Source organism: Lemur catta, chromosome 12 (genome assembly GCF_020740605.2).
Source record: "Lemur catta isolate mLemCat1 chromosome 12, mLemCat1.pri, whole genome shotgun sequence".
Classification (NCBI taxonomy): Eukaryota; Metazoa; Chordata; class Mammalia; order Primates; family Lemuridae; genus Lemur; species Lemur catta.
Window position 1 is genome coordinate 41,657,710 of NC_059139.1, and position 24,754 is coordinate 41,682,463.

A 24,754-nucleotide genomic window follows, 5' to 3' on the forward strand; every position below is an offset into this window, starting at 1 on the left:
GCTAAGTCTTCTCTGCGAATGGCAATTTTACAAGTGTTTGAAAGACTGTGTGTCATTGGCTGTTCAGGCAGAAAAAGAAAAAAAAAAAAAAAAAAAGACTGTGTGAAGGTTAAAAAACACAGCCTGTTCTAGTCAATCTCCATCTTTCTGCTTGAGAGCTTTTCTGACATCTGACTCAAGAATTTACTAAACTTTGTTTTTTTAAACTCTTAAACTTTTTTTTTAACTCTTAGTCTAGGCCCTCAGAATAAGTCCTTTATTTTTACCAAGGGTGCTCTAACTTTTGAATATATCCTTTGTTTCTCTTTTCCTATAACATTTAACTCATTCCACTTGCCAGTTAATGAATTTACAGACCTAACTTCCACTGAAGTGGTTTCTTATTTTATGGTAACATCTTCTACCCAATCTGAGAGGTACAACTTGGGCTTTCTATAACATGATTATCTGAGAACCATTCATTTAAAGTTCAGAATACAAAAAACATCACACACACACACAAAGGCTATCAGTCTGTAATGGCGTAATTGAACTGTTTAATTGATTTTGAGTAGTTAGGCAATAGAGAGATGAGTGCCCCAGAAAGGCATGTGTTGAGTAAACAAAAGGAAGCAATTAGGAAGAGGAGCTAGGGAGAAATTGCTTGTCTTATGGATCTCTTTATTTGTAATGAAAAATTTTTTAAAAACATTTTTCCTTTCAAAGCTTAAGGCTTATTTTTAGCTTAAACTGATTTTTTTCTCCAGTTATGATTTCCTAATGATTGTTCCAACTTTGTAATTCAAAAGACTTAAATTATTACCTCAATATAGAGTATTTGGGGGTTATTTTTCATGCTGCTCAGCTGCTATATTTTATTTTCACTTAAATTTGAGGTTTTTTTAACCCCTCATTCAAAGGGGCAGTTGACTCTGATTCTGCCTTTAAGTTTTGGTGGGTCTTAATTAAGTGCATATGTAGTTTTCATTCAGTGCTTTAAAAAATACCTTTATGTTTGCTTTCTAGACTGATTTTGCACGATTTAGTGGAACGAATGTGGAAACTGACTTTGTAGAGGTACCATCACAAATGCTTGAAAATTGGGTGTGGGACATTGATTCCCTCCGAAGATTGTCAAAACATTATAAGGACGGAAACCCTATTACAGATGATCTGCTTGAAAAACTTGTTGCTTCTAGACTGGTCAACACAGGTATGACTTGTAATTTTAGAGAAGGAAAATAAATTACAATCACTTAATGCAGAATTGCTGGCATCTTTGTCTATAGAACTTATTTTCCCTTTAATAATAATGATACCCCAAGAGTGCTAATATGAGGAGTGAAAATGCTAAATATATTGGAATGAGGAACCCTGGGATTATGTCTAAGAAAAAAAAATCACATCTTTTAAACCTTAAGTAAAATGAGATATGTTGCTCCCATTTTGTGATGAGTACTGCTGGAAGTAGATTTTGAAATCTATGCTCTTGAGTTATTGGAACACACAGTTCTCCCCTCTCGAAAACATGCTCAAGAGGCATTCTTATGTTATTAGGTCTTCTGACCCTACGCCAGATTGTTTTGAGCAAAGTTGATCAGTCTCTCCATACGAACACGTCCCTGGATGCTGCAAGTGAATATGCCAAATACTGCTCAGAAATATTAGGTGTTGCAGCTACTCCAGGTACGTAAATACTATGAGTTGAGTTCATTTTTCCTGTGAAGCCCAGGCCATTCTCCTAACACCACAGGGGAGGTGGAGTTTGTCAGACAGATTGCCTAATTTGTTTCTGGTTTCTGAAATCAGGCCATGACTTTCAGATAAGCGCACTGTGTCCTTATGAGTTCCCTGTTCAAATGTGCTTGAAGGAAAGGTGGCTCCAGCTTCGCAGCATTTTAGTGTAATCAGGCGTGAGCAGTTGGCCTCCACCCCAGAGCTGGGGAGCCCCAGAGCTGAGGGTGTTTGGCAGCACCCTCCTTGCTCCACCCGCCCTGTGTGCACCGTGACTTCCCTGTAATTTTCAGTAAGAAATTGACAGGAGGGGCATTTTTAGAGAGAAGCGTGAACTTCTACCTTGTTTCTGATTCAGAGGTCAGTTAAAGCACTTGACTAGGCGTTTCTAACCTGAGATTTATGGGATTCCTCTGTGTGTGTGTGTGTGTGTGTGTGTGTGTGTGTGTGTGTGTGTGTGTTTATATTTGTATATATGTATTTTAAACCAACATATCATTGTGCATTTATATGTAAGTGATAAGGTGAATTTTTTTCACCAAGGAAATTGTTATTATAATGAATCAGCCACATTTATAGAGATAATAAAGAATGGCCAGCTGAGTCAGTCTGTGCTCTTCACCTCCTTTGATGATCTGTTTATAGTAAACCATAGAGCAACTTTGTATCTCAAGCCACTTTGTAAAGTAGCCCTACAAATAGATTGAATTGGTAGAGTTCCTTTTCAGTAATGATCAACCTAAAATAAGTGCCATTCTGAGACATTTTAGATATAAAGAGATGTGGCAAAGAGTAGGATTGATATCATTTTTTTAAGACACAGAGGTGTTTAAGTGATGAGAAAGGGCTGACTTCAGTTCTAAAACACTGAGCTATCTGTTGGGCGTGGACAAAGCCTCTGAAACTATTGTTAGGCATTCCAGAGCTTAGGGCCGAAACCAGCTCTGAGGTTGAGCCATCAGTGGAAGAGACGTTTATAAACATCTTGGCTGAGGGCACACATAAACCCGGAGAGTACTAGAGGTGAGATAGTATCATTCCCTCTCTCCTCCCACAGCTGGACTCCCCAAAGGGAAACCTTAGCTAGCTGATAACCCGATAATTAACATTTGCTATCACATTGATTGAAATGTATCTTTTCTTAAAGGCACAAATATGCCAGCTACTTTTGGACATTTGGCAGGGGGATATGATGGCCAATATTATGGATATCTTTGGAGTGAAGTATTTTCCATGGACATGTTTTACAGCTGTTTTAAAAAAGAAGGGATAATGAATCCAGAGGTATTGTATTTTTTTCCCTCCTTTTGTTAATTTTGTAGTAGTTCCCTCCCCTTTTACTGCTAGTGTACAATATTTATTACACCTAGATTTTAGAGTAAGAGGTTTAGTAACAGCTTTAACTTTAAGGTCTTACATCTCAAATCATCATACATCATTAAGTTGCAGTGTACAAGTGATTAACTCTAGTTCTATAGGTTTAAAAAAAACCTACTTACTTCATTTTCTTGCTTATTAACATTCCAATATATTGCATAATTAAAAATTCAAAGCTTTGTTTGTGCGTTCAAGAATTTATAGCTGCTAGTTTTGACATGTTCCATCCAATGTTTTAGTTTTATAGTTATAGGAGGTCAGGAAAGAAAGGTAAACTCCTTCCCAATGTAAATGATCTCCCTGTTGTGATATTCTCTGCACGTTTTCTTTGTACAGTTTCTGTGGGAGGCACTTTTTTTCTGTGGCTGGCGTACTCCACCTACCACATAGTTTGTAACCTTAATGCCTTTAAGTAACTTAAGCTGCTTCATTAACCTGAGCCATTCCTTTCTGTGCCCAGTGAATTGCCTGCCAGGTGGCTGCCGGACAAACCTTCTTGAGTCACAGCCCCCTAGTCCCCACAGTCATGAAGACTCAGCTGTCAGGTTATTTCTAAGGCTGATGCATTTTCTGATGTGTTTTAAAATTCTGTTTGATTCCGATTTCCGAAGAACAAATAATCAATAGCAGGCTCTGTCAGCTTATTTCAACCAATTGATTTGTTCTCCAGACTTTGTTTGTTTTTGAGACAGAGTCTCGCTCTGTTGCCCAGGCTAAAGTGCAGCAGCAGCAGCATAGCTCACTGCAACCTCAAAAGCCTGGGCTCAAGCAATCCTCCCACCTCAGCCTTCTGAGTAGCTGGGACTGCAGCCACGCGCCACCACACCCAGCTGTCTCCAAACTTTTTGTTTCTATATTGCGTAGTGCCTTACACATAGGTATTGAAGTACATTGACGTACTTCAGTGTAGCTTAGATCACCATTTCCTCCCCACCTTCTCCCTCAAAAAATACCTCCAAGGTACCGATACTTTACACTCACTGTTCTTTCCAAGCATTCCATCTCCCATCCCACCCCACCCCACCCAATCTGTTAGCTCCCTTTAAGCCTCCTTCCATTATGTGGCCAACCATTTACCAAGGTCAATTACTGACTGTTGTTCTGATATCCTGACTTGTGCATGACCTTCAGCCAGTGCCTGGCCCTCAATTCCTTCACCATTTCTCTTGGAGATGGTACCCTTGGGATCCAGAGTGTTCTGCAGAAGATTATATGACTCCATTAACACACCCTATCATGAAGTCACGCTCCCCAACCTGAACTGGACACCCGGTGTCACCCTATGGTCTACTCCATTCCTCTTACTGGTTCCCTCCGAGTCCCCTCCACCTCTCTCCTCCATCAGCAGACAATCTCTCCTCTTTATTAAAAAAATCAAGATCGTTCCAAGTGAATACCTTCCTCTTTGTTTCTCTATACTTCAATACTTATCTTCTTTCTCCTGTCTCAGAGGAGATGTCTCTAACTCCAAGCCTTACTATTGGTTTGCCATCTTGGAAAAAAATTTGCTACTGACTTTGCTAACCCCAGTCAGTGCTACTACTCTGTTCTTCTTTTCACAGCCTAATTTCTTGGTGTAAGAAAGAGTCTTTGTAAACCTCAATTTCCTGGTTTTTGCCCCCACCAACTGAATTGGAAAGTTACCCTCCCTCCAAAGTTACTACCTCCAAAGGCCCTCAATCACCTTTTTCTTCTCCCTGCTTCTTGTTACTCCTCTCTTTGTTCACAGCCCTTAGCTTAGCAGTCAAACTCCTCCTTTACTTCCCAGTACTCCCTGTGTATCAGACAAGTGTATGTGTCCCTTGGGTTTTTCCACCTTGCCAAATTTATTCATTCTGTTTCATTCACCTAAAATATACACCTTTGTTGTCTATTCCTCTAAAAAGTCCTACCATTGTTAATAGCCCCACTCAGATTACCACAGATTTGTGAAATCTTCCAGATCATCCAAACAAAAGTGATCTTTCCATCCTCTGAAAGTAAGAGTGGACTTCGGCATGGGGGAAGGGCTTCAATAAGCTTCTTCTTGTGTCTGGAATATTTAATGTAACTATTACCAGGTGAAAAAAAATCATTATAAAATATTTTATACCACAGAATGCAAATTTTGATTTTAAAATGTGTTTAGAAAAAAAGCTGTCAGTGGTTATCTTTGGGTGGTAAGTTTATGAGGGATTATTAAATTTTTTTCTGTACTGTCTATGGAGGTTTTCCTTATTTTTACACAGTGCATGATTATTTTAGAAGTCAAAAGCAATGTTTTAAAGAGACAAAAGATCCAGATATGTAAAGATATAATTACGACATTTCACTGGCACTGAGTTGGTGAGGCTTCCTGGTATAAGTGTACATCACCTTTCTCAATTAAGCCTTCCTCGTTCACCTCCTCTGCTTCCACTGACGTGACCACATCTCCGGGTCCCTCTATCGTTTTACCTTTTCTCTTCCAGCTGTCAAGGTGGCAGCCAAATTACTGATCCCAGCAGATCCCAAGGAACTTGCAAGTCCAGCAGAAGCAATCCTTGCCATCAGTGCTTCTCTGTGCTTCCTCTTACTCTCAAGCTTCAGAGCTTGGCAGACAGCTGTGCTACTCTTAATTTAGGTTAAGGGGCTGGGTTGAACTTGGAGAAAGCAAGATCCAAACAACTTGGAGTTAAAACTTGTGGCGTTAAAAACATTTTCAGTTTTACTAAAATTCTGAATTCAACAGTGCTATGTATCATTAGACATCTTATGCCGTAAGGCTGGTATTAATCCCTTCCCTTTCACTTCTTTTTCCTTTCTACTAAATGCTCTGGAGTGTCTGGCAGAGCAATAGTGGACTTGGCTCCAGAGGTTAAGGAGAATCAATCCCTTTGCTCCTCACCCTCACACCCTTCGCTGCAGTGGCAGATACTGGAGCAGCTTTTCAAGTCACTATTTTATTCCCTCCTACAGTGTACTGGGTTTTTTTTGTGGGGGGGGAGTGTTTTGTTTTTTAACAAATATTTGTTCTAAAATAACACCTCACTTACAAAATACAAATACCCACTTATTAAAAATTAATACTTTGGGACAATAGTCCTATTCTACAAAAAATTTAGATTGTTATGACAACTATGTTGTGATCAATAGACAAAGAAATATCATTGTTCAGACCAGTAAACCATACACTGCTTATTTTATGCCATAACCACAAAGTCTCGTTATTAGCCAACACTGAAAAAGATGGCATTACCTTGGGTTGTTTCAGATTCGGTGCATTTGCTTTAGTCTCACGTGTCAATGGTGGTTACTTTACCAGATATATAAACAGGATAAAAATATGAATTTTCTGTTTTAAAATAATAATCAATTTGATCTGAAGTCATGGGAATCAGAGCAATCAAAATATATCATGCAGACATTGTTGTCTCACCCTCCCTAATATGTTTTTGGATCATTTTAAGAAGAGAGCGGGATGGCCCTTCAAAGACTCAGGGCCTGCTATTGTTAGTCCCCAAGCACTAGAGAGGCTGGGGGCTAAGAGATCACATATTGTTGTCATTATTGGTCATGCATTACAGAAAAATATGTCCAGGCCTTCTCTCTGTAACCTCTTGCCATCCTGCAAAGCCTAGGGTCTGCACTGGGAACCATTTCAGATCTTAGCAAGCAGAACTACAGAAAGTGTGCTGCTTGCTGGGAAAACAATAATAGGAAGGGTTAAATATAAACCTGCAACCTTCTGAATAACAGATAGTAGCGGTGGAATATTTTATGGTACAGTTGTTTTCATTCTGTTTTGAGGGCCTCTATCAAAGTATTGGTACTGGTTGCTTACGTACAATAGCCTAAAAGTTTACTACGTCTGGTTTTATCTATAGTTTTTTATATTATTCTTGCTAGTAAATAGATATCATATCTTGCTATTTAATTAGTTAAACATTACCTAACATCTTTGTTTCTAGAAGTACATGGAGAAATTGTCTCATTATCGGATGTATTTTTCACTTCTCCAGCTGTTCTCTTAAATAACTATGGAAGGGAACTTCTTGGGATTAACACTTTTCTAGCAAGCTCTAGTAGCTGTTTAAGGATATCTTTAAGGTCACCAATTGTAATTTCAAAATCCAGCAACTAATCATAGGGTTGAAAGAATGGGGGCTTTTTAACTAGGGCTGTTTTCTTTTTATAAGGCAACTTCATTGTGGGAAAATTTCCTAAGAGGTAATAGACATTGTGGATTCAAAGGTAATTATATTATTAAGCCAGTAGTATCTTCCTCCTCTTTTGCTTTGGAGAAATTGCTAAGCTTTGTTTCTTCCATCAGTGAAGGAGAAATACTACCAAGTGTCATTTCTGAAAGAAAGATACTTAACTGTCGTTTAGTCTGTAATGCCATAAGGAACTAGCTAGAATGATCTTACATGCAGTAGCAGCCACAGAAACATGAAGAATCTTGGTTAAACATGAACAGAATTGCTTGACAGATGATCTTATGAAGCTAAGTATTCCAGTGCTCTTCAAACAGAATCCACGACCCAGTTCCTGCTGTAGTGTGTTGCTAAAGGTGAATACGAAATTTCCTCTCCAGAAGAGCCTTACAAATGGATTCAGTTTTCTCTGCTTCAGCTCCCTGATCTACCACCCACTGCTGGTTTTCTTATACCTCAACCTTTCTAACAGCCTGAGGTTGTGCCTGATTTGAGGGAGGAAGGAAGGAAAGGGGATTGATTTCCAGCCCACTTCTTGAATATTTACAAGGCCAGACCTTCTAAGTCTTGAATCTCGACCAGCTGGAAGCAGTTTTTCTTCCTTTGTGTTCTTACAGGCTTTCTTTGTGTTTCTCTTAGAGCCATAATAATCTGCCTGTTTAGCTGTTTATTTCTTTATCTTCCCTTGATCATAAGACCCTCATAAAAGGAACAATTTTATTCAGCCTTGTGTTCCCTTCTCTGCTTCACAACTGTTTAATTAATTACTGTTTTACATGTGTGTACCTCTTTGGACCTAATTGCTGGTTCCCTCCATCCACATCCACTTCCACTTCTCTACACCCTCCTCCCCCATGCATATAACTACTCAGGGCACTTTTTTTCTGCTGGCCTCCTCCCATCCCATAAATAAAGGTTTATCCTTCTGTCCTTACAAATCAGAACTCTGCTTCAGGTTTCCAGAGGCCTCTTAGAATCAGGCAACAATTCCTACTACTATTCTTCCTTCCACCTCCCTGACTACCAGCACCAGTCCTTCACGCTCTGTCTCCTTCTTTGTTGTTATCAAAGGTATTCTTTTTTCTTCCACCCATAATCTCCCCACCCTCATAGAAAACACAGGGTGTGCTCTCGGGAGGGAGTTACAGGCTAGGGAATGAAAGGTTTCAAAGTCCAGTTTTAAAGCAGCCCGGTGAGCTTGTCAGCTGCCTGCTCACCATCACCTGTCCTGGGCTGGGTGCTCCCTGCGCTGATGCCTGTTACTTACTCTAAGGAGGGAGACAACTCTGGCTAAGTACCCCAGAGTCAACCAGGACAGGAAGGAGACAGGGAGGGAGGGTTGAAAGGCAGTGGGAGCTTGCGTGTGCTTCTTCAGAGACACTCGAGATAGCAGGAGACCCAGTTTCCCATTTGTATATTCTCATCGCTGATAGATGATGGGCATCCTTCACTTGAATAATTATGATTGCTATTAAAATATTGCCTCAAAGGGTGCATATTCCTGGATAAAATGAGTGCCTGAGTGCCTTGTCTCTCCTACTTAATACTCCTACTGAATTATATATTTCATATCTTACTAATAGGGGAAAGGAAGTCTCTTGTGCTTTTTTCTCTAGCTTTATTAGGAGACAGAACTAATTTTAAAGAAATGCCAAACCAGGAATGCATTTCTCTGAAGTGTATATGAGTTGCTGAACTTGAGGACAGTAGGAAAGGAAAGGAACAGTAAGGTTTATTAAATACCAGTATATGCCAGGTATTATGCTAGGGAGTGGATAATATACTAAAATGATCTCCTCTAATCGCCTAGAAACAGAGTGAGGTAGGCATATTCCCATTTTACAGATGGGGAAACCAAGGCCCAAGGTCACATAGGTGAGGATTGAGCCAACAGTCAAACCTTGGCCTGATTCCAGAGTGCCTGATCTTGCTTTAGAAGCCATTAGTGTTAGAGAAGCCTTGTAGGGTTTCCAAAAGATACATGCTAATCTTCTGGGATTAAAAACCACAGAGATGACTGATGCTGATTTTTCTTCATAGGCTAGCTAATAGGAGTTTTTACTATATGCAGATCCTCCTGAAGGGTGTTCGTAGCATGAAAAATTTTAGCAATTATCTTAGAGCTTCTCTTCCTGGTTTCCTCACAGTTAAAGTTCTTTTATTGTATAAACAAAGTAGAACAACTCATGGCAAAGACTCCTTCCACCTGTGGCATATGTCTTCCAGACCTTGTTCTCTCACCCAGAGAGCCTGGTACCTTCCTAAAACACAAAAATTCACTTAACTATTTTTTTTTTCTTAAGAAAAGCAAGATCCTGTTACCAAAATGACTCTTAAACTCTTCTCAAAACTTCATTGCCAAGGAAATGAAACTATTAAAAGGCCATTGCTCTATAATTCAGGAAATTGAATCAACTTGTTTGGAGCCATAAGCAGAGGAAGATTTGAGCTGTACTGAGACACATACTGTGAGACTAAACAGTGCCCTGCTCTAAAATGACTTTACCATTCAGAGGAGTCATGAGCTTTCTCTTTACAACACCATGTAACTCCTCAAATGTTTGCTTTTATTTACTACCTAAAATTACAGTTCTCTGCACAAAATGAGAATACTTTGTCAGATGTTAGCATTTGGGGTGATTTTAAAAAAACTTGCATTTGGATTTTCACTAATGTTTCTAAAATACTTGTGAAATGAGTATGTCTTTTTAATAAAAGATATATAATACACAGAGCTTAAGTTTTCCATAATAAAAGGTTTAAAATATTTTTATAATTCTGCAGAAAAACTTAACTCACATTTTCTAAGTTCTCCCTGTACTGCTGTACCCAGAGAGCACAATCTTTTTTTGCTCTACTCACTAATTTAGCACTGGTCAAATCTGGGCACATTGGGCAATGAAAGAAAGAAAAGGGAGGTAAATTATGGATGGACTCAAGAGATCTGATCTACTCCTTCTTAGAATAATAAAGTCTATGACAAGAATAGCTATCACTCACGTTTTAGATTTTAGATTGCTGCTGTAACGGTAATCCAATTGCTCAGACCAAGCAAGAAATAACACGTCATTTTTTTTCTAAAGCAAACTGAACCTAACTCCAAGCCCGCATCACCAGAGTTTTCAGGAAGTCCAACATCAATGATTACAAGCCCTCTCTTTTTAAAAAAATTTATCCAAAACTTGTAAATAAGACAACACAAGTACTGTGTGCCTTTCCAGTATCATACCAGAACACTGTCTAACAAGCCCTGCCTCCTAGAGATCGTCTTGCACTCTAGGCCCTAGACCGGTCCAGTATGGTAGCCACCTGTGGTTCTTGAGCACTTGAAATGAGGCCAGTGCAACTGAAGAACTGAACTGAGATGTGCCACAAATGTAAAAAACACGCTGGAGTTGGAGGACTTAACAACAAAAAAAACTCAATAATCTGCATATTGATACATATTGAAATGATAATATTGTAGATACAGCAGTTTAAATATTTTATTAAAATTTTACCTATTTTTTTAACTTTTTACTTTTTTTTAATGGCCACTGTTTTTTTAACTTTTTAAAATGTGGCTAGTAGAAAATTCAAAGTTATATATGTGCCTCATATTATGATTCTATTGTACAGTGCTACCTGAGCTTATTAGAAGTTAGGTTTGACTAATTATTTATTCCTGATTAGGGTCCAGACTGTGAGGTTAGATGTTAGCCTGAGGGTGATTAATAAGTTTCAGATGATTTCTGTTCATAACCGAAGAGTAACCCCCAAAGTTTTTATGTTATGGCCTTGGAGAACGTTAAATATTTTTGTATCTAACTTGGCAGATTTCATCTATGTTTTATTTTCCTTAACAGTTTAACTACACTTACCTCTGATATAAGATTTTGTACCAAGAAAACTTAAGTTAAAAGTTAGATTACTTTAGTCTCTAGAAATTCTGTAGCTCTTTTTATATTCAAAAAGATGATTAGTCCTATTGATCAAATGATATAATGAATATAAATTTAAGTGTTTCTCTGTGAGTTTTTTATTTTATGTGTTTATTTAAAATTGTGCTTCATTGAATTGTCTTTGTTTTCCTTCCCCAAAAGGACAGTGAAAGGGAAGTGAAAATATTGAACAATGCTAATTCCCAGTAACAAGTGTTTTCTTTCACTTTTTCTGTTCATGTGTTTATGTAAATAAAAGCAGAGGCACTGTGATTCGTTTTAAAATTTCCAGACCTCCATTCCCAGAGAAAACTTTAAGGTCCTCATTCCCAGCACCAGGTCCACAGAACTGTCTTACCCTGCACTCTGGGGCATGTGCTGCCCTCCCTGCCCCCATCCACAAGGAAGAGGGTTGGGTTTTTTCTTATGAGCCCCCATAAAGGCAGCCAAAGCCATTTGACAGTAGCTGTGCTGCTATTTCCAGGTATACAGAACCTCTCTTTGTATCCTCTTGAACACTTGCTTAGCAAGCCCTTTTGAATCACATTTGAGATAGGGTAACAAATGGGAACCTTTTCTATATATTCCGTTTGGCTACTTTTTGTTTGTTTGCTCATGTTGTCAGCTCACTACTGAGAATCTAAGGAGACAAGACCATAATAAAGGGCAGTGAATAAGACCTGAGGTTTTAAGCTCCAAATCGCTTAGCTACAAAAATAAATAAATAAATACCACAGAGCTGTAGCGTAGGCAAGAGAGAACATCTAGACACAATAAGGCTAAGGTCCCTTTTCCTTCACCTCTACCTCTTTCTCTGTTATATCTAGAGATTTAGAAAAGTGCTATAACCATGAATTATGAGGCATGATGTTTTATTTTATTAGGTTGGAATGAAATACAGAAACCTAATCCTGAAACCTGGGGGATCTCTGGACGGCATGGACATGCTCCAGAATTTCCTGGAACGTGAGCCAAACCAAAAAGCGTTCCTAATGAGTCGAGGCCTGCACGCTTCGTAAACCGGGGATCTTTGGTAGCAGTCCATGTCTGGAGGACAAGTCGACATCACCATGTGTTACTGGCCTAGAAACTGAAGGGAGTTTTTTGCAAGTGAAAATTTAGATTTCTATTGACTTCCTTTTGTTTTGTAATTTTAAAAATTATAAAGCTGTAAATGGAATTATAAATACTGTGACCTAAGACCCACTAGAAAGTAATTGTACCATAAAATTTCATAAAAATGGATTTGATTTCTTTTTATAAAAGTTTCATATGAATGTAATTTGATTTTTTACTATTATAATCTAAATAATATAATGGAAGAGGGCTAAGGATTCTTAAATTGAATCATATACATGGTATTATTTGATCCTTCTTATATCTTGATGTTTTGTACTTGGGACTTGTGGACCGGTAAATGAATCATCACATTCCTCTGGCAAATATTTTCTTAGAGCCCTGCATCAGCTTTGATCCTCTGTCTCACAGCAAGGTGTGACCGCTCCTTTGCCTGCACACCTCAAGGTCAGGGGAAGATGCCTCAGTAATGCGTTTGTCTGTATATATCAGGCCGCAGGATTCCCAACTTTCTGCCACACTTAAATTATGTTCCTCCATTTGGGTTTGTCTTTTCTGTCTAAAGTCCAGTCAGAGAGCATCAAAAAATCATATGTTTCAACTAGACTGGTCTAATGTATATTGTAAGTTTTTATATCTTATATTAGAGGATTTTATCTATTCTATTTTATCTATTCTGTTACAAGATAATATATTATCTTGTATTAGAAGCTCATTTCCCCTTCAGCATACAAGATCGCCAGTCTTTGGCATATTTGCCAATTAGAACACTAAGGCAAGTCCAGACATATTTTTCTATTCTCCCATTTCTAACAAGTGGTAGGGACTTTGCCTCCTTTCCTGCCTACCTTGCACAAAGTGGCAGGTAGACATGTCACAGTGGCTCTGTAGAGTGCCATGGGAAGACAGCCAAAGCTGTGCGGAGCATAAAGAGTTCAGAAACTCTGGAAGAGGAGTGGGTTCTGGCCCGAAGCGTCGAAGTGTTACTTGTGTGCTTAAACTCAGCCACAGGAAGGAGGCTCTTCAGTAGCCTATTTTGTCTGGTGATAAGTGAACCTTTGGATCTCTCTTTGACTCTCTTTATTATGGGCCTAAATTCCAGTTCTTCAGCAGACCAGTAGACTCACAGTATTTATTTTCCCCCAAGGAGTCTATTCAATAAAGAAACCAAACAGGATAATTTAAAAGAAAAAAAATTTTTTTTTTAAATTTTGAATGTACTTTGTATAGGTCTTCCAGTTGTTTCCCAGTGCATACCCGAGGCATGACTTTGCTGGCTGGGGATAAACTTTGAACCTTTCTGTGCTTTAGTCTAAATAGACTTTGTGCTAAATAACAAATTATTATGTTACATAATAAAATTAAAGATAGCAGGGAAAATCAACAGCTATAGCAACACACAAGGAAATTCTAAGATTATCATTGCCAAGCAAATACCTTAAACATCCACATGAAATCCTCCCCTCCCTTCCGAGACAATTTGCCCCGCCCATCTCTGCCCTACACTCAATCAACGTCACTCTCTCTGGTCCCCAAAACTGTTTTTGTGATCTTAGCAACCTATGGTAGTTTTCTTCTACCTTTTTTCTCCCAGATGCTTGTTTTCCAGTTTCAGACAAAAAAAACTCTCTTCAGCTTTTTCTATTGCCCAACGTGTCACCTTAACAATAACTTTAGCATTTTAAATCTTATTTCACATGGAAAAATTAATTGGTGTGGAAAAAGGCTGCACACAATAAAGTTACATTATTATGAGAATGAACTCACATTTCTTTCATAATTGAATGTTAAAACTGAAATGCATGAGAGAACAAAAGTGTTATGGTGTTCTTTTTATTTACTACCTCTAATGTCTAAAATCTACTAAAGAACAACAACAAAATTAAGTACTCACAAAAAAAGTCCTTCTAGCATAATTCAAAAGTAAGACCTTATTTTTTAAAGCCTTTTTGAAATTGGCTATCTACTTGGTTTTTTTTACAGATCTTAACATAGGGTGTCACTGAGACGCTCTGAATTGTGGATAACTATAAAAATTGTTATTGGGCAAACTTACACTTCAGATTTATGGACTGAGCCACATACAATAAAGTGTCTCTTGGTTTTTAACCCAGAAGATATAGGCCTATTTTGGGTTTTTTCCAGGCATTGTTATGTTGCTAAGGGTAAGTTTTTAAACATCTTATGCTAATTTATAGCAGGCATGATTCCTAAAGGTTTAATTTTAAGATTCTACAGAGAAGAGAAAGAAAAGTCCGGATGTTATGCTGCCTGATATGGACTTTTTTTCCCCTCTAATATAAATGTTGCATGTTACCTAGATAAGTACCTAAAAATTGTCTTGAAGAGTTACCACCTAAGCTACTTACACCAAGGTCTTGCCTTTCTACAGCTAATATGATGAAACGTGGGTATCTGTAGCTCTTTAGATAACAAACTGCATTGTATAAGAGGCCAAAATTGAGAAAAAATACTGATCGGTATTTGTACTTGCAAATGCCTTAACTGGTAGGGAATGACTTAATTTTTTACTTACCATTTTGCCTTGAGCTCTGGTGTATGAATTAGAGGTCTGTGGAGATCCTGCCTCCCCACTGGATCAGCTGGTTTGCATATGACCATTTATTCTTTTTCTGTCATACGCAGGTAGAATTTTTCATGCTTCAAGGGAATTGCATTAAAATTCTGCCTTCATTCAGGCTACTGTAACAAAATGTCATAGATTGAATGGCTGCAAAAGCAGACAATTATTTCTCACAGTTTTGGAAGCTGGGAAGTCCCACAATCTAGGTACTGGTAGATTTGGTTCTTGGTGAGGGCCCTCTTCCTGGCTTACAGATGGCCAGTGGCAGGGAGCAAGCAAGCCCAATAGGGTGTCTTTTCATAAGAGCACTAATCTCTTACGTGAGGGCTGCACCCTCACAACTTCATCTAAACCTGATCACCTCCCAAAGGCCCCACCCCCTACCATCACACTGGGGGTCAGGGCTTCAACATGTGAATTTGAGGGGGGTGGGACACAAACATTTAGTCCATAGTAAATACTAATTCCTCAAATTGAGTTAACTGAGCCCTAAAGGATGTTAAAAGAGAAACTGTTTCATCTGAATAGATGCAGTGACTAAGGCTTCTCTCTTGTTCTCTCTTGGATAGCCCCTTGAAATTGAATATGCCTTTTCTTACAAGTGTTTGGTAAGAAGAAAAGCAAAAACGACATACATACTTTCATTTTCTTTGAAAAACAGTCTATGTTCAAAGTTTATTTTTTCAGTCATCTTTAATGGGGAAATTTCCCCTGAAAACAGATCCACCTAAGTGATTATCTAGTACCAACTATATCAAGGCAAAGGGTAAAGATTAGATTAATGAAATCTAAATACAAGACCAAAGTAGCGTTCTCCAACATACCCACAATAATGCTAGAAGTAGAGACTTTGTTAAAAAAAAAAAAATTAGAAAAATTGGGATAATGAACATAACCTCTCACACACACATACCCACCAGTGAGTGATGCTTGAGTTTTTATTTGGTTGAATTCACCTTGTCATTCCCTTTCCTGATAAAATATAGATTCAACATATCTAATCCATGACGTACATACAAGAAGAGGGAAGGGGTGAATGTGAAGTAGACTATCTTGTTCTGCTCCCCTGAGCTGACACCTATTCTATTATAGCTGCTTATTTCATAGGGCTCAGAGGCCCACCTAAAATTGTACTCCCATGATAAAATGTCTCTAGCATTCGTCACTAGAAAAGCTGTATGGAATGATTTAAAGGAAGTGTTCACTGAATCCAACAAGACACATCCCTGTTAACATATTGGCATCTTTGTGGCTAAGATGGAGTATGACGCTGGATAATATTTAGCCAAGTGGATTCCTAGCTACTGAAACAGCTTAAGAGAGTTGAATAATGATTAACATTAATTGAGGGCAATTTCAAGTCTTTTGGAAACACAAGAAATCCCATAGCAAAGGTATTGTCAAATGTATATAGATAACAGAGCTGGAATGATTAAATATCATGATGTTAAAATTACTTCACTGCTGAGACAAACTTAAAATGAAATGAGAAACATTCCATTGCCCAGGTATTATAAAAGGAGAGGAAGCTGACTTGATAATAGTACTCAGGAAAAAAGACTTGGAAGCCTTATTTGACCAAATTCCTATCTAAGCCCACAGTACAACACACCTGGGAGGGGAGCAGGAGGCCAGAACTAAGGCCTTTTAAGAGTGTATTGATTGAAGTATGTATCCAGATCAAAAGAGTAATCCTTCTGGACACTGATGTGATAATATCAATCACAGCTGGAATATCGTGTTCCATTCTAGGTGTCACATTTTAAGCAGACTGGCCAAGTATTACAGTGTTTGAAGGAGCAGGAACAAGATGGTGATAACTTTGAAAATACTTCTCAAGAGGAATACATGAAAGAATTAGGGAAGTTCTGTCTGGAGAGAGAAATTCAGAAATACAAATGGTAATTATTTCTAAATATTTGAAGCATATGGGAGAGAGAATAGGTGAATTTTTCATTGCTTCTTAAGTCAAACTTAGAGAAGCAGTTGGAAAAATATGAGGAGGCTTTAGCTCAGTATGAAGAAGCAGTTTCTAGTAATTATTGTTGATTAAAAATAATATACTGCTGCTATTAATGAGTATTCAAAAAAAGCCTGTAACTTCCCAGAATGTTCAGAGGGGATTCCTCCCTTGTAGGTATTTGTACCAAATCAGCTTTGAGGTCTCCTCCAAAGTTTAAGACGCAACAATTATAAGTTGATCATTGGGAAAGTGTCAGATGAAAGTTTTATGTACTAGATCTTAGAAATGGCATTTTGGTGGTGCAGCTCCCTCAGACTGCAGGGATATGGTTTATAGTTTAAGATTGCCTTAATCCTCATCTGTCATCAGTCAGAGGTTAATTACCAGTCTTGTGGATAATCTAGGAATTGAGGATGGGTGACTAACAGTTGTATATGACCACGATAAAGCCAAAGGCTCTTACAGGATGAATAGAGGTTCGTTTTCTTCCTTCACAGAATTTATAGTTGCTCTCCGCTCGTTCCACCCACTACTATCTTCATCACACATACACACAGGCAATAATCTGATTCAAATGCCCAGGTTTATCATGCGTGCACTCCACCTTATTGTGATCTCTTTGAGTCTTATTTCTGTCCTCTGTCCTCCACAGTCCTTGATTGTTAGTGAATAGTTCATAAATGATTGTTAAATAAACATACATTCTTTAAAATTCACTTTTGCTATAAAGATTCATTTGTCTGCAATAAATGCAAAATACCTAATTTGTAAATGAATCTAAAACTATATAGATAAGCTCTTTTTTCACCTACCTGGGACAGATTTCTACATGAAAGAGCCCTTTTCCTTAGTGTACTGAAAGTTTCTGCATGAGGTAGATGAAAGAAACATGTTTTTTTGTAAAAGAAAACTTAGGAATGGGGAATGTTTCTAAAGATTTCTTCACTTCTCTCTATGATTACGTATTCTAAGCCTAGAAATTTTTTACTCTAGAATGTCTGGTTCCCTTGTGGGTCCATGAAAGGGGCAGACAGAGCAGCTGTCCCATTATTGCCTTGGAATTATATTTAAAAATTCTGTGTGCGTGGATATGTGCATTTTTCTGGGGAAAGGGTCCCTACCTCTAATCAGAAAAAAATTAAGAACTACTCTCTTAAAAAATTTCCTTTCAAACTTTTTAAATTCATTTCAAATACTGTAAAGTGCCCATTATATATCAGGAACTGTGCTTGGCACTGAAGATATAAAAATGACACCCCTGAACTCAAGTTGCTCACAGTATAGTGGAGAAGGCAAATAAGTTCATATTTCGTTGAGAGAATTTACAATAGAAAGGTATGTATCAAAAGCCTTTCTGTGTTTTTCCCCCAACCCTGGTTGACTCCACTATGCAATTCAATCATTGTGCCACAAAATTTTATATGGTTACCATGCCACCTGCCATCATAGGCTTTCATTTTTTAACAAGATTGTTGCTTTTCTCATTTCAGCGTTTCATGAGTGGGACTAAACAGTGTTCTTCTGTATCTGTTATACCCAGGAGTTTCTTATCCCATGTGGTTAAAGGGCTCACAAACAAGAGATGAAAATGTTCACTTTAACCATTTTTGTGATCAAATGGTTATAAGTCCATAGCTATTAGGGGAATGATGTGGGATGCCTCTTGACCTGATAAGTATTATATACCCAAGAGGCATTGGTACATCCTATAAATATAGCAAACAAGTTGTTAGGAAAGCCAATTGTTAATTTCCATTACTACCATAAGAGCGAAAGGAAAAGCACCCCAACAGTTCAATCTTTTACTCCCTATTATCTGTGACTTCCTTATGTAGGGACAGAAACTACCGTAGATCAATGGAAGTCCAAATAAAACTGCAGAGTTCCAGAGTTCATGACAAGAACTGGGACTACGCTTTCAACTTATACCCCATTTCCTTCTATAAATAATCATATGCTTTACGGAACTCCTTATTTTTATCTATCAAACCTATGTATTTTATTTTCTTGTATTTTGCTTATTCATGTAATTATTAAAATTTTTGATAATACATTTAATGAGAGAAAGTGGTAGGAGTGATTCCAGACAGGAATTTTCTTTCTCTCTTAATGATTGAATAGGTCCTAAAAGGAATGTAAGACTTTATCCCAGAACAAAGCAGTCATCAGTCCCTTTGTATTCAGGGCAAAGTGGGGAAAACCAAAAGATTCATTTTGTCATTCCTGTTCCAAATCAGATGCCTTTCTGTGGTCTTAAACATTTGTGTGACTGACAAGTGGGACTTCTGTTGCAATTCACAATGCAATCACTGTTCTAAATATGCACATGGCCCACTCTGTCTCGGCTTCAATTATAAAATCTTCACCCAGAGGCTATTATCCTCTGTTTTGTTCAGTCAGCAACATAGCCAGTGAATTTCCAACTGCAATCAGGTGGCAAGAGAAAAATTTCTCACACTTCATCTATCAAGCCCTTATACACCCCCAGCGTACTTCCTCCTTTGGGGGAGGTGGGGAATGTGCTCTCGATCAGAGAAATTTTTCTGAAGTCATTTGGGAAGGTGACTCAACACTGCATTTCCTTTCCTAATTCCACCTTACTTAAGGGTAGGAAAATAGGAATAGCTTAATGGTGTTGTTATCTAAATGAAGACACAGAAGCTCTAAATTCACAGAGCTCCAGCCTTCTGTTTCGTTATTTTCATGTCACTAATTTTTTAGTAGATAAGCTACATCCTTTGGTCTAACCAGCCATGCGAAGCATCTCTTTCTCTCCTGCCCTTCCTTCCTTTCTCCCAGAAGTCCAATTAGATCAGTGGAAGATCCTGGACAAATCTCTCCAAATCCTAGTGGGAACACAACGGAAGTCTGGGGCAAAAAATGTAGTCAGTGAGGCCATGAACAACATAGATGCTTTTTAATTTGGAAGTGGGGGCTTGGAGGCTTTTTTGCACAACACCCAGTTTTAAATTACAGTCAAGGTTCTAATGGCTGCAGGTGAAATGAGAGGTTTGAAAGGATTAGGTTAAGAGTAAATTATATACAACCTCTCCTAAAAGTAAATGTCTATGCAGAATATAGAAGAGCTCTGAAAGACTTGGCTTCTTTCAAAACTCAATAACCAGATTTTAAGTAAGGTTATGAACTTGTTCCAGGAAAGCCAGACTGCTACCTGGTTGACTTTTATCTACTGAAGTTCATGTTAAGGGGTCTGGGGGGAAGCTAGTTAAAGCCAACTTGTTTTATAAGGGTGGTGTGTCTTTGTGTTAAAGCCTACAAAGACCTGATTAGTTCCTCCACCTACTAAGTTTCTGAGTCCCCTATCTGAATGCAGCCAGGGCATGTTAGTACAGCCACACAGTGTTTTCTCTGGTGCCAGTAGACAAAATGTCAGTACGCCTGCTGCATTCCTCTGGTATAATAGAAATGAAGTCACTACATTAGAAAGTGAATCATGTGCCCAGGATACACTTCTGTCACCCTGAACACACTGACTTTAAGGTTAAGGTCATTGATTTGGCAGCTGTAGATCTAATAGCCAGAAGTGGGTGAGACAGAAGATCCACTTAAGGAACACTGAGGTTTTATGGTATTTGAGATGGCAAGGGGTTGGCATGGTGGCTGAAGTGCCAATGTGCTTATCAGAAAGTAAATGCTGGGAGGGAAGAGTTAGAATGGAGGGCTGAGAAGATAGTAGGCAAGTGCCGGCTGTGATCAAAGGCAATTGCTGGAATCTAAGGGAGGCACAAATATTCAAGAGAAGAAAATGCTCGTTCCAAAGATCTGCTTAATTAACAATTATTTTGTAATTCAAGGTGAGTAGGAGAAGTTTTGCTTTTCAAAGATTCTATTAATATAAGAGAATGTCTTACCACTTCCAAGAATTTTCAGGACTTGTTAACTGTGAATAATTAAAGGTACGGGTTAGAAGAAAACTCCTAAAACTTCCTTATTACCCCATATATGTATAAAAACTTTTGTAATTATGTTTTAATGAAATGTTACCTAAGTTCATCTTCACTGTGCATGCCAGAAAAATACAGCTGTCACCTTGAGACTCTGGGGGAAGTAAACAGAGCTGTTGGGCAGACTTGACAACAGTTTGTAACATTTCTAAACAGCCTAATCAATAGTCAAAAGGACAAATTGTGTGGCTCAACCCTGTAGGAACGTATAAACAATGTAAATAACTCTCCCTAATCAGAGGATTCTGTCTTAAATCTTGGAAATTATCATTCACCCTCTACCTCCACCCTGTTTATACACAGTCTCACACCATGTTCTTTAAGCAAGGAAAATACAGTTTCAAGTGAAGTGTTTCTTTTGATGCTAAGAGACATAAAACATAAGTGTGGAAAGCAACAGAAAGAAATGTGTATTCCTTTCCCACCTGGATTTTGCAAAGCAAACTGCAAGAGAAAACAGTACAATTGCAGTCGGCATGAATTTTATTTCCTCCTGTGTGTCTCTCAGGATTAAATGTTCCCCTGGTCCTCAACCAAAATGGAAATATGATCTCATGTTTGTTATTGTGTTGTCTTTGTATTTCCTAGGTCAATAGCCTGTAAATTTTGATTTACTGACGTAGCTTCTTTCCCCAAACACAGGGAAATTCTCCAGGGAGCTTGCTGTAAGCGTATCCAAGTACAGCTGAATCTCATAGGTAGACGCTGTGTAAAAATAGAGTGGTGCTTGCTGATGTGAAAGTGGCATCATTCAGTAGTGTCATCTCTGCACTCCACGTGCAAGTCCAAGAATTCTTGGACTTGTTGCCAAATAATAATTAAACAAATTGGCTATCAATGCTATTCTTTTTTTTTTTTTTTTTTTGAGAAAGAGTGTCACTTTGTTGCCCTGGATAGAGTGAGTACCGTGGCGTCAGCCTAGCTCACAGCAACCCCAAACTCCTGGGCTTAAGCGATCCTACTGCCTCAGCCTCCCGAGTAGCTGGGACTACAGGCATGCGCCACCATGCCTGGCTAATTTTTTCTATATATATTTTTAGTTGTCCAGATAATTTTTTTTATTTCTATTTTTAGTAGAGACGGGGTCTCGCTCAGCCTGCTCTCGAACTCCTGACCTCGAGCGATCCACCGGCCTCGGCCTCCCAGAGTGCTAGGATTACAGGTGTGAGCCACCGCGCCCGGCCAATCAATGCTATTCTTAAATCTTCTGATCTTGGGGTTTCTATAGTGAGAGGAAAAGGGGATATGTTGTTCCATTTCCCATACAAAATGCATAAATTCTGATTACTTTATATACTTACCAAGTGAGCAAGAAATTATCGAGAAAAAATTACCTTTTCTCAAATAACAACTTGGAGAGAAAATGACAAGTATCTGTACATTTATTTCTTTTTCTCTTGTCATTTTTCTATGTCCAATGCATAATAAAATCTATTTCAAAGGAAAAACATAGCCTGTTTCATATCAAGATGAAGAGATTCATAATAGCCACTATGATTTTTCATGATAAGGAAAAGAAAAAAAAATTCAATACAGTAAAATGGGATAAGTTCGACTGGAGAGTTTCAAATGCATAGGAAATATAAAGGGAAAAAAGAAATGATTATACTTCTGAAACCAACAATGCAATTCCATTTCACCCCATCATTTTGGCAGCAATCTATTAAGCTTGAGGGTAAGCACATCCAGTTATTCCACTCTAAGGTATGGACCACCAAACTCTTCTACTTATACACCATGAGATATTTGCTAGAATGTTCACAATAGCTTTGTTTATAGTAGCAAAACATTGAAAAACCACCAAAGCATCCAACAACATTAGAGTGGATAATGTATTGGGGTATATTTGAACAATGGGCTGCATTGCAATTACAATGAATGAACTGAAGCTACATGTATCGATATAGATCTAATTCAAGAACAATGTTGAGGGGAAAAAGTGCCATTACAGCACCATTTGTTCAGATTACCCTTTATATAAGTTAAAAAATATATATATATTCAAAATGATACAGTATATCTTTGATGGATCTATACAGAGTAGTATGAAAATGGACACAAAATTCAAGACTGTTGTTTCCTCTGGTGAGGGAGAAAGAAAAGAATCCAGGACAGATACACAGGGAGATGCAATTATTAGTACAACATGGTTTTATTCTTTAAAAACCCAATGCAAATATGACATAATGTTGAAGATTTTTTAAAGTTTTGGTTTTTATTGTTTGAACTATTTTATAATTTAAAAAATGCTTCTGAGGGACTTGTCAGAATGTGGCTTTCACAGCAAATTTTTACAAGAAGTCCACCTAACTTTATGCAAAACCCAGACTTATGCAATTCCCATAAACAAACTTTTTGCTTAAGAATACCCCTTGGATGCTTCCAGAAAAGCAAAGAATGAACATCCTAATCTTCTGAAAAGCTGAAACAGTTGAAGTCATTATATGAAAAGCATAGAAATTAGACGGCCTGAGTCCTGCCATCTTGGCTTCAGTGATACATAATTATCCTGAACCACCTTTTCTCGCTTTGGCATCACAGTGCTTGAAGCAGAGGGAGATCCACTGGGCTCAGCCTCTAGAGTTGGGTTGTAGTGTTCAACCAGCACTCATTATCATTCCCCTTTCCTCCTTCCTAACAGAGCCCCAATTTTTATCAAGTGTCCTGATTCATGTAAGGGTATTCTCATGCCCCTTGCCAATTATTGATTCAGGAATAGGCATGTGAATTAATCCAAGTCAGTGAAAGGTTTGCTAAGGATTTCTGAGAAACGTTTCCTAGTTTTCAATAAAAAGGTACAGAAAGAAACAATCTCTTCCTCTGGCATTATTGTGTATAGATTTGAGGCCCACAACTATAACACCCAATTAATTATCAGGCTGAAGATGAAGCCAACACGCGATGAAGGGTAGAGCCAAGAGAATTGCAGAGAAACAGAATCAGTGCAACTAAATCATTTCAACTCTGAAGACCATCTGACCTCTGAATACTCAGGTAAGTGAGCCAGTATACTTCTGCCTTGTTTAAACCAGTTAGAGATGACTTTTTATTACCTGTGGCCAAAGACATTCTAACTGATGCATGCATATGTGATTTTTGGCTTCCTCAGCTCTAAATAGGGATATGAATATCTGTACTACTAATTCACTAGGTGATTTTGAAAATCGAAATGAGTGAATGGATGTGAATGTACTTTGTAAACTATAAATTGCTATTCAAGGGCAAGCTGTTAATATTATTGATAATTCTGCTACTAAGTCTAAGGTACAAATTTTAGTTCACTATATGAATTAATATTTCTTAGGATGTATGTTATTTAACTCATTTATTTTAAACTGTTACTTCCAGAAACTTTATGAATATTTATAGGTCATTATTTTAAATCATATAAAGCAGTTATATATTTAGAGTATCAGTTGAGAATATCCTTAGCAATTAGGGTTTTTTTTTTTTTGATGGCTTACTGTTTTTTATTTTTGTTTTCATGGAGCTAATATGCAAAGCAAATATATATATCAATATGGAGCTTAGGCTAAGGGTACAAAAATTTGGTACAAAAATATACATATGAAGAAGATTAATACTTTTTGCATTTTTTTCACTTTTTTCTTTTTTTCAATTTATTTTCTGTTTTAAAAATTTCAGAATATTATGGGGGTACAAACATTTTGGCTACATATATTGCCTTTGTATTGCCCCAGCCAGAGCTACAAGTGTGCCCATCCCCCATACAATGCCTCTGCACCCATTAGTTATGAGTTTACTTATCGCCTCTTCCCCCATCCCACCTGCCCAGCAACCGATGAATATTACTTCCATGTAAGCACCTACGTGTTGATCAGTTAGTACCAATTTGATGGCGAGTACATGTGGTGCTTGTTTTTCCATTCTTGTGATACTTCACTTAGAAGGATGGGCTCTAGCTCCACTCATGATAATACAAGAGGTGCTAGTTCACCATTGTTTCTTATGGTTGAGTA

At 38.0% G+C, this 24,754-nt stretch overlaps 1 protein-coding gene across 1 annotated transcript in view; it reads left to right on the forward strand.

The window, feature by feature from the left end:
• The window catches only part of NLN (neurolysin), an 84,346-nt gene extending 70,326 nt beyond the window's left edge, over nucleotides 1-14,020 (forward strand). Inside the window, exons 10-13 of the mRNA XM_045565836.1 lie at nucleotides 1,006-1,192; nucleotides 1,537-1,665; nucleotides 2,861-2,997; nucleotides 12,070-14,020. Coding sequence (XP_045421792.1) covers nucleotides 1,006-1,192; nucleotides 1,537-1,665; nucleotides 2,861-2,997; nucleotides 12,070-12,204 — 588 coding nt within the window. The 3' untranslated portion in view covers nucleotides 12,205-14,020. The remainder of the gene's footprint in view (nucleotides 1-1,005; nucleotides 1,193-1,536; nucleotides 1,666-2,860; nucleotides 2,998-12,069) is intronic.
• Nucleotides 14,021-24,754: the final 10,734 nt, after the last annotated feature.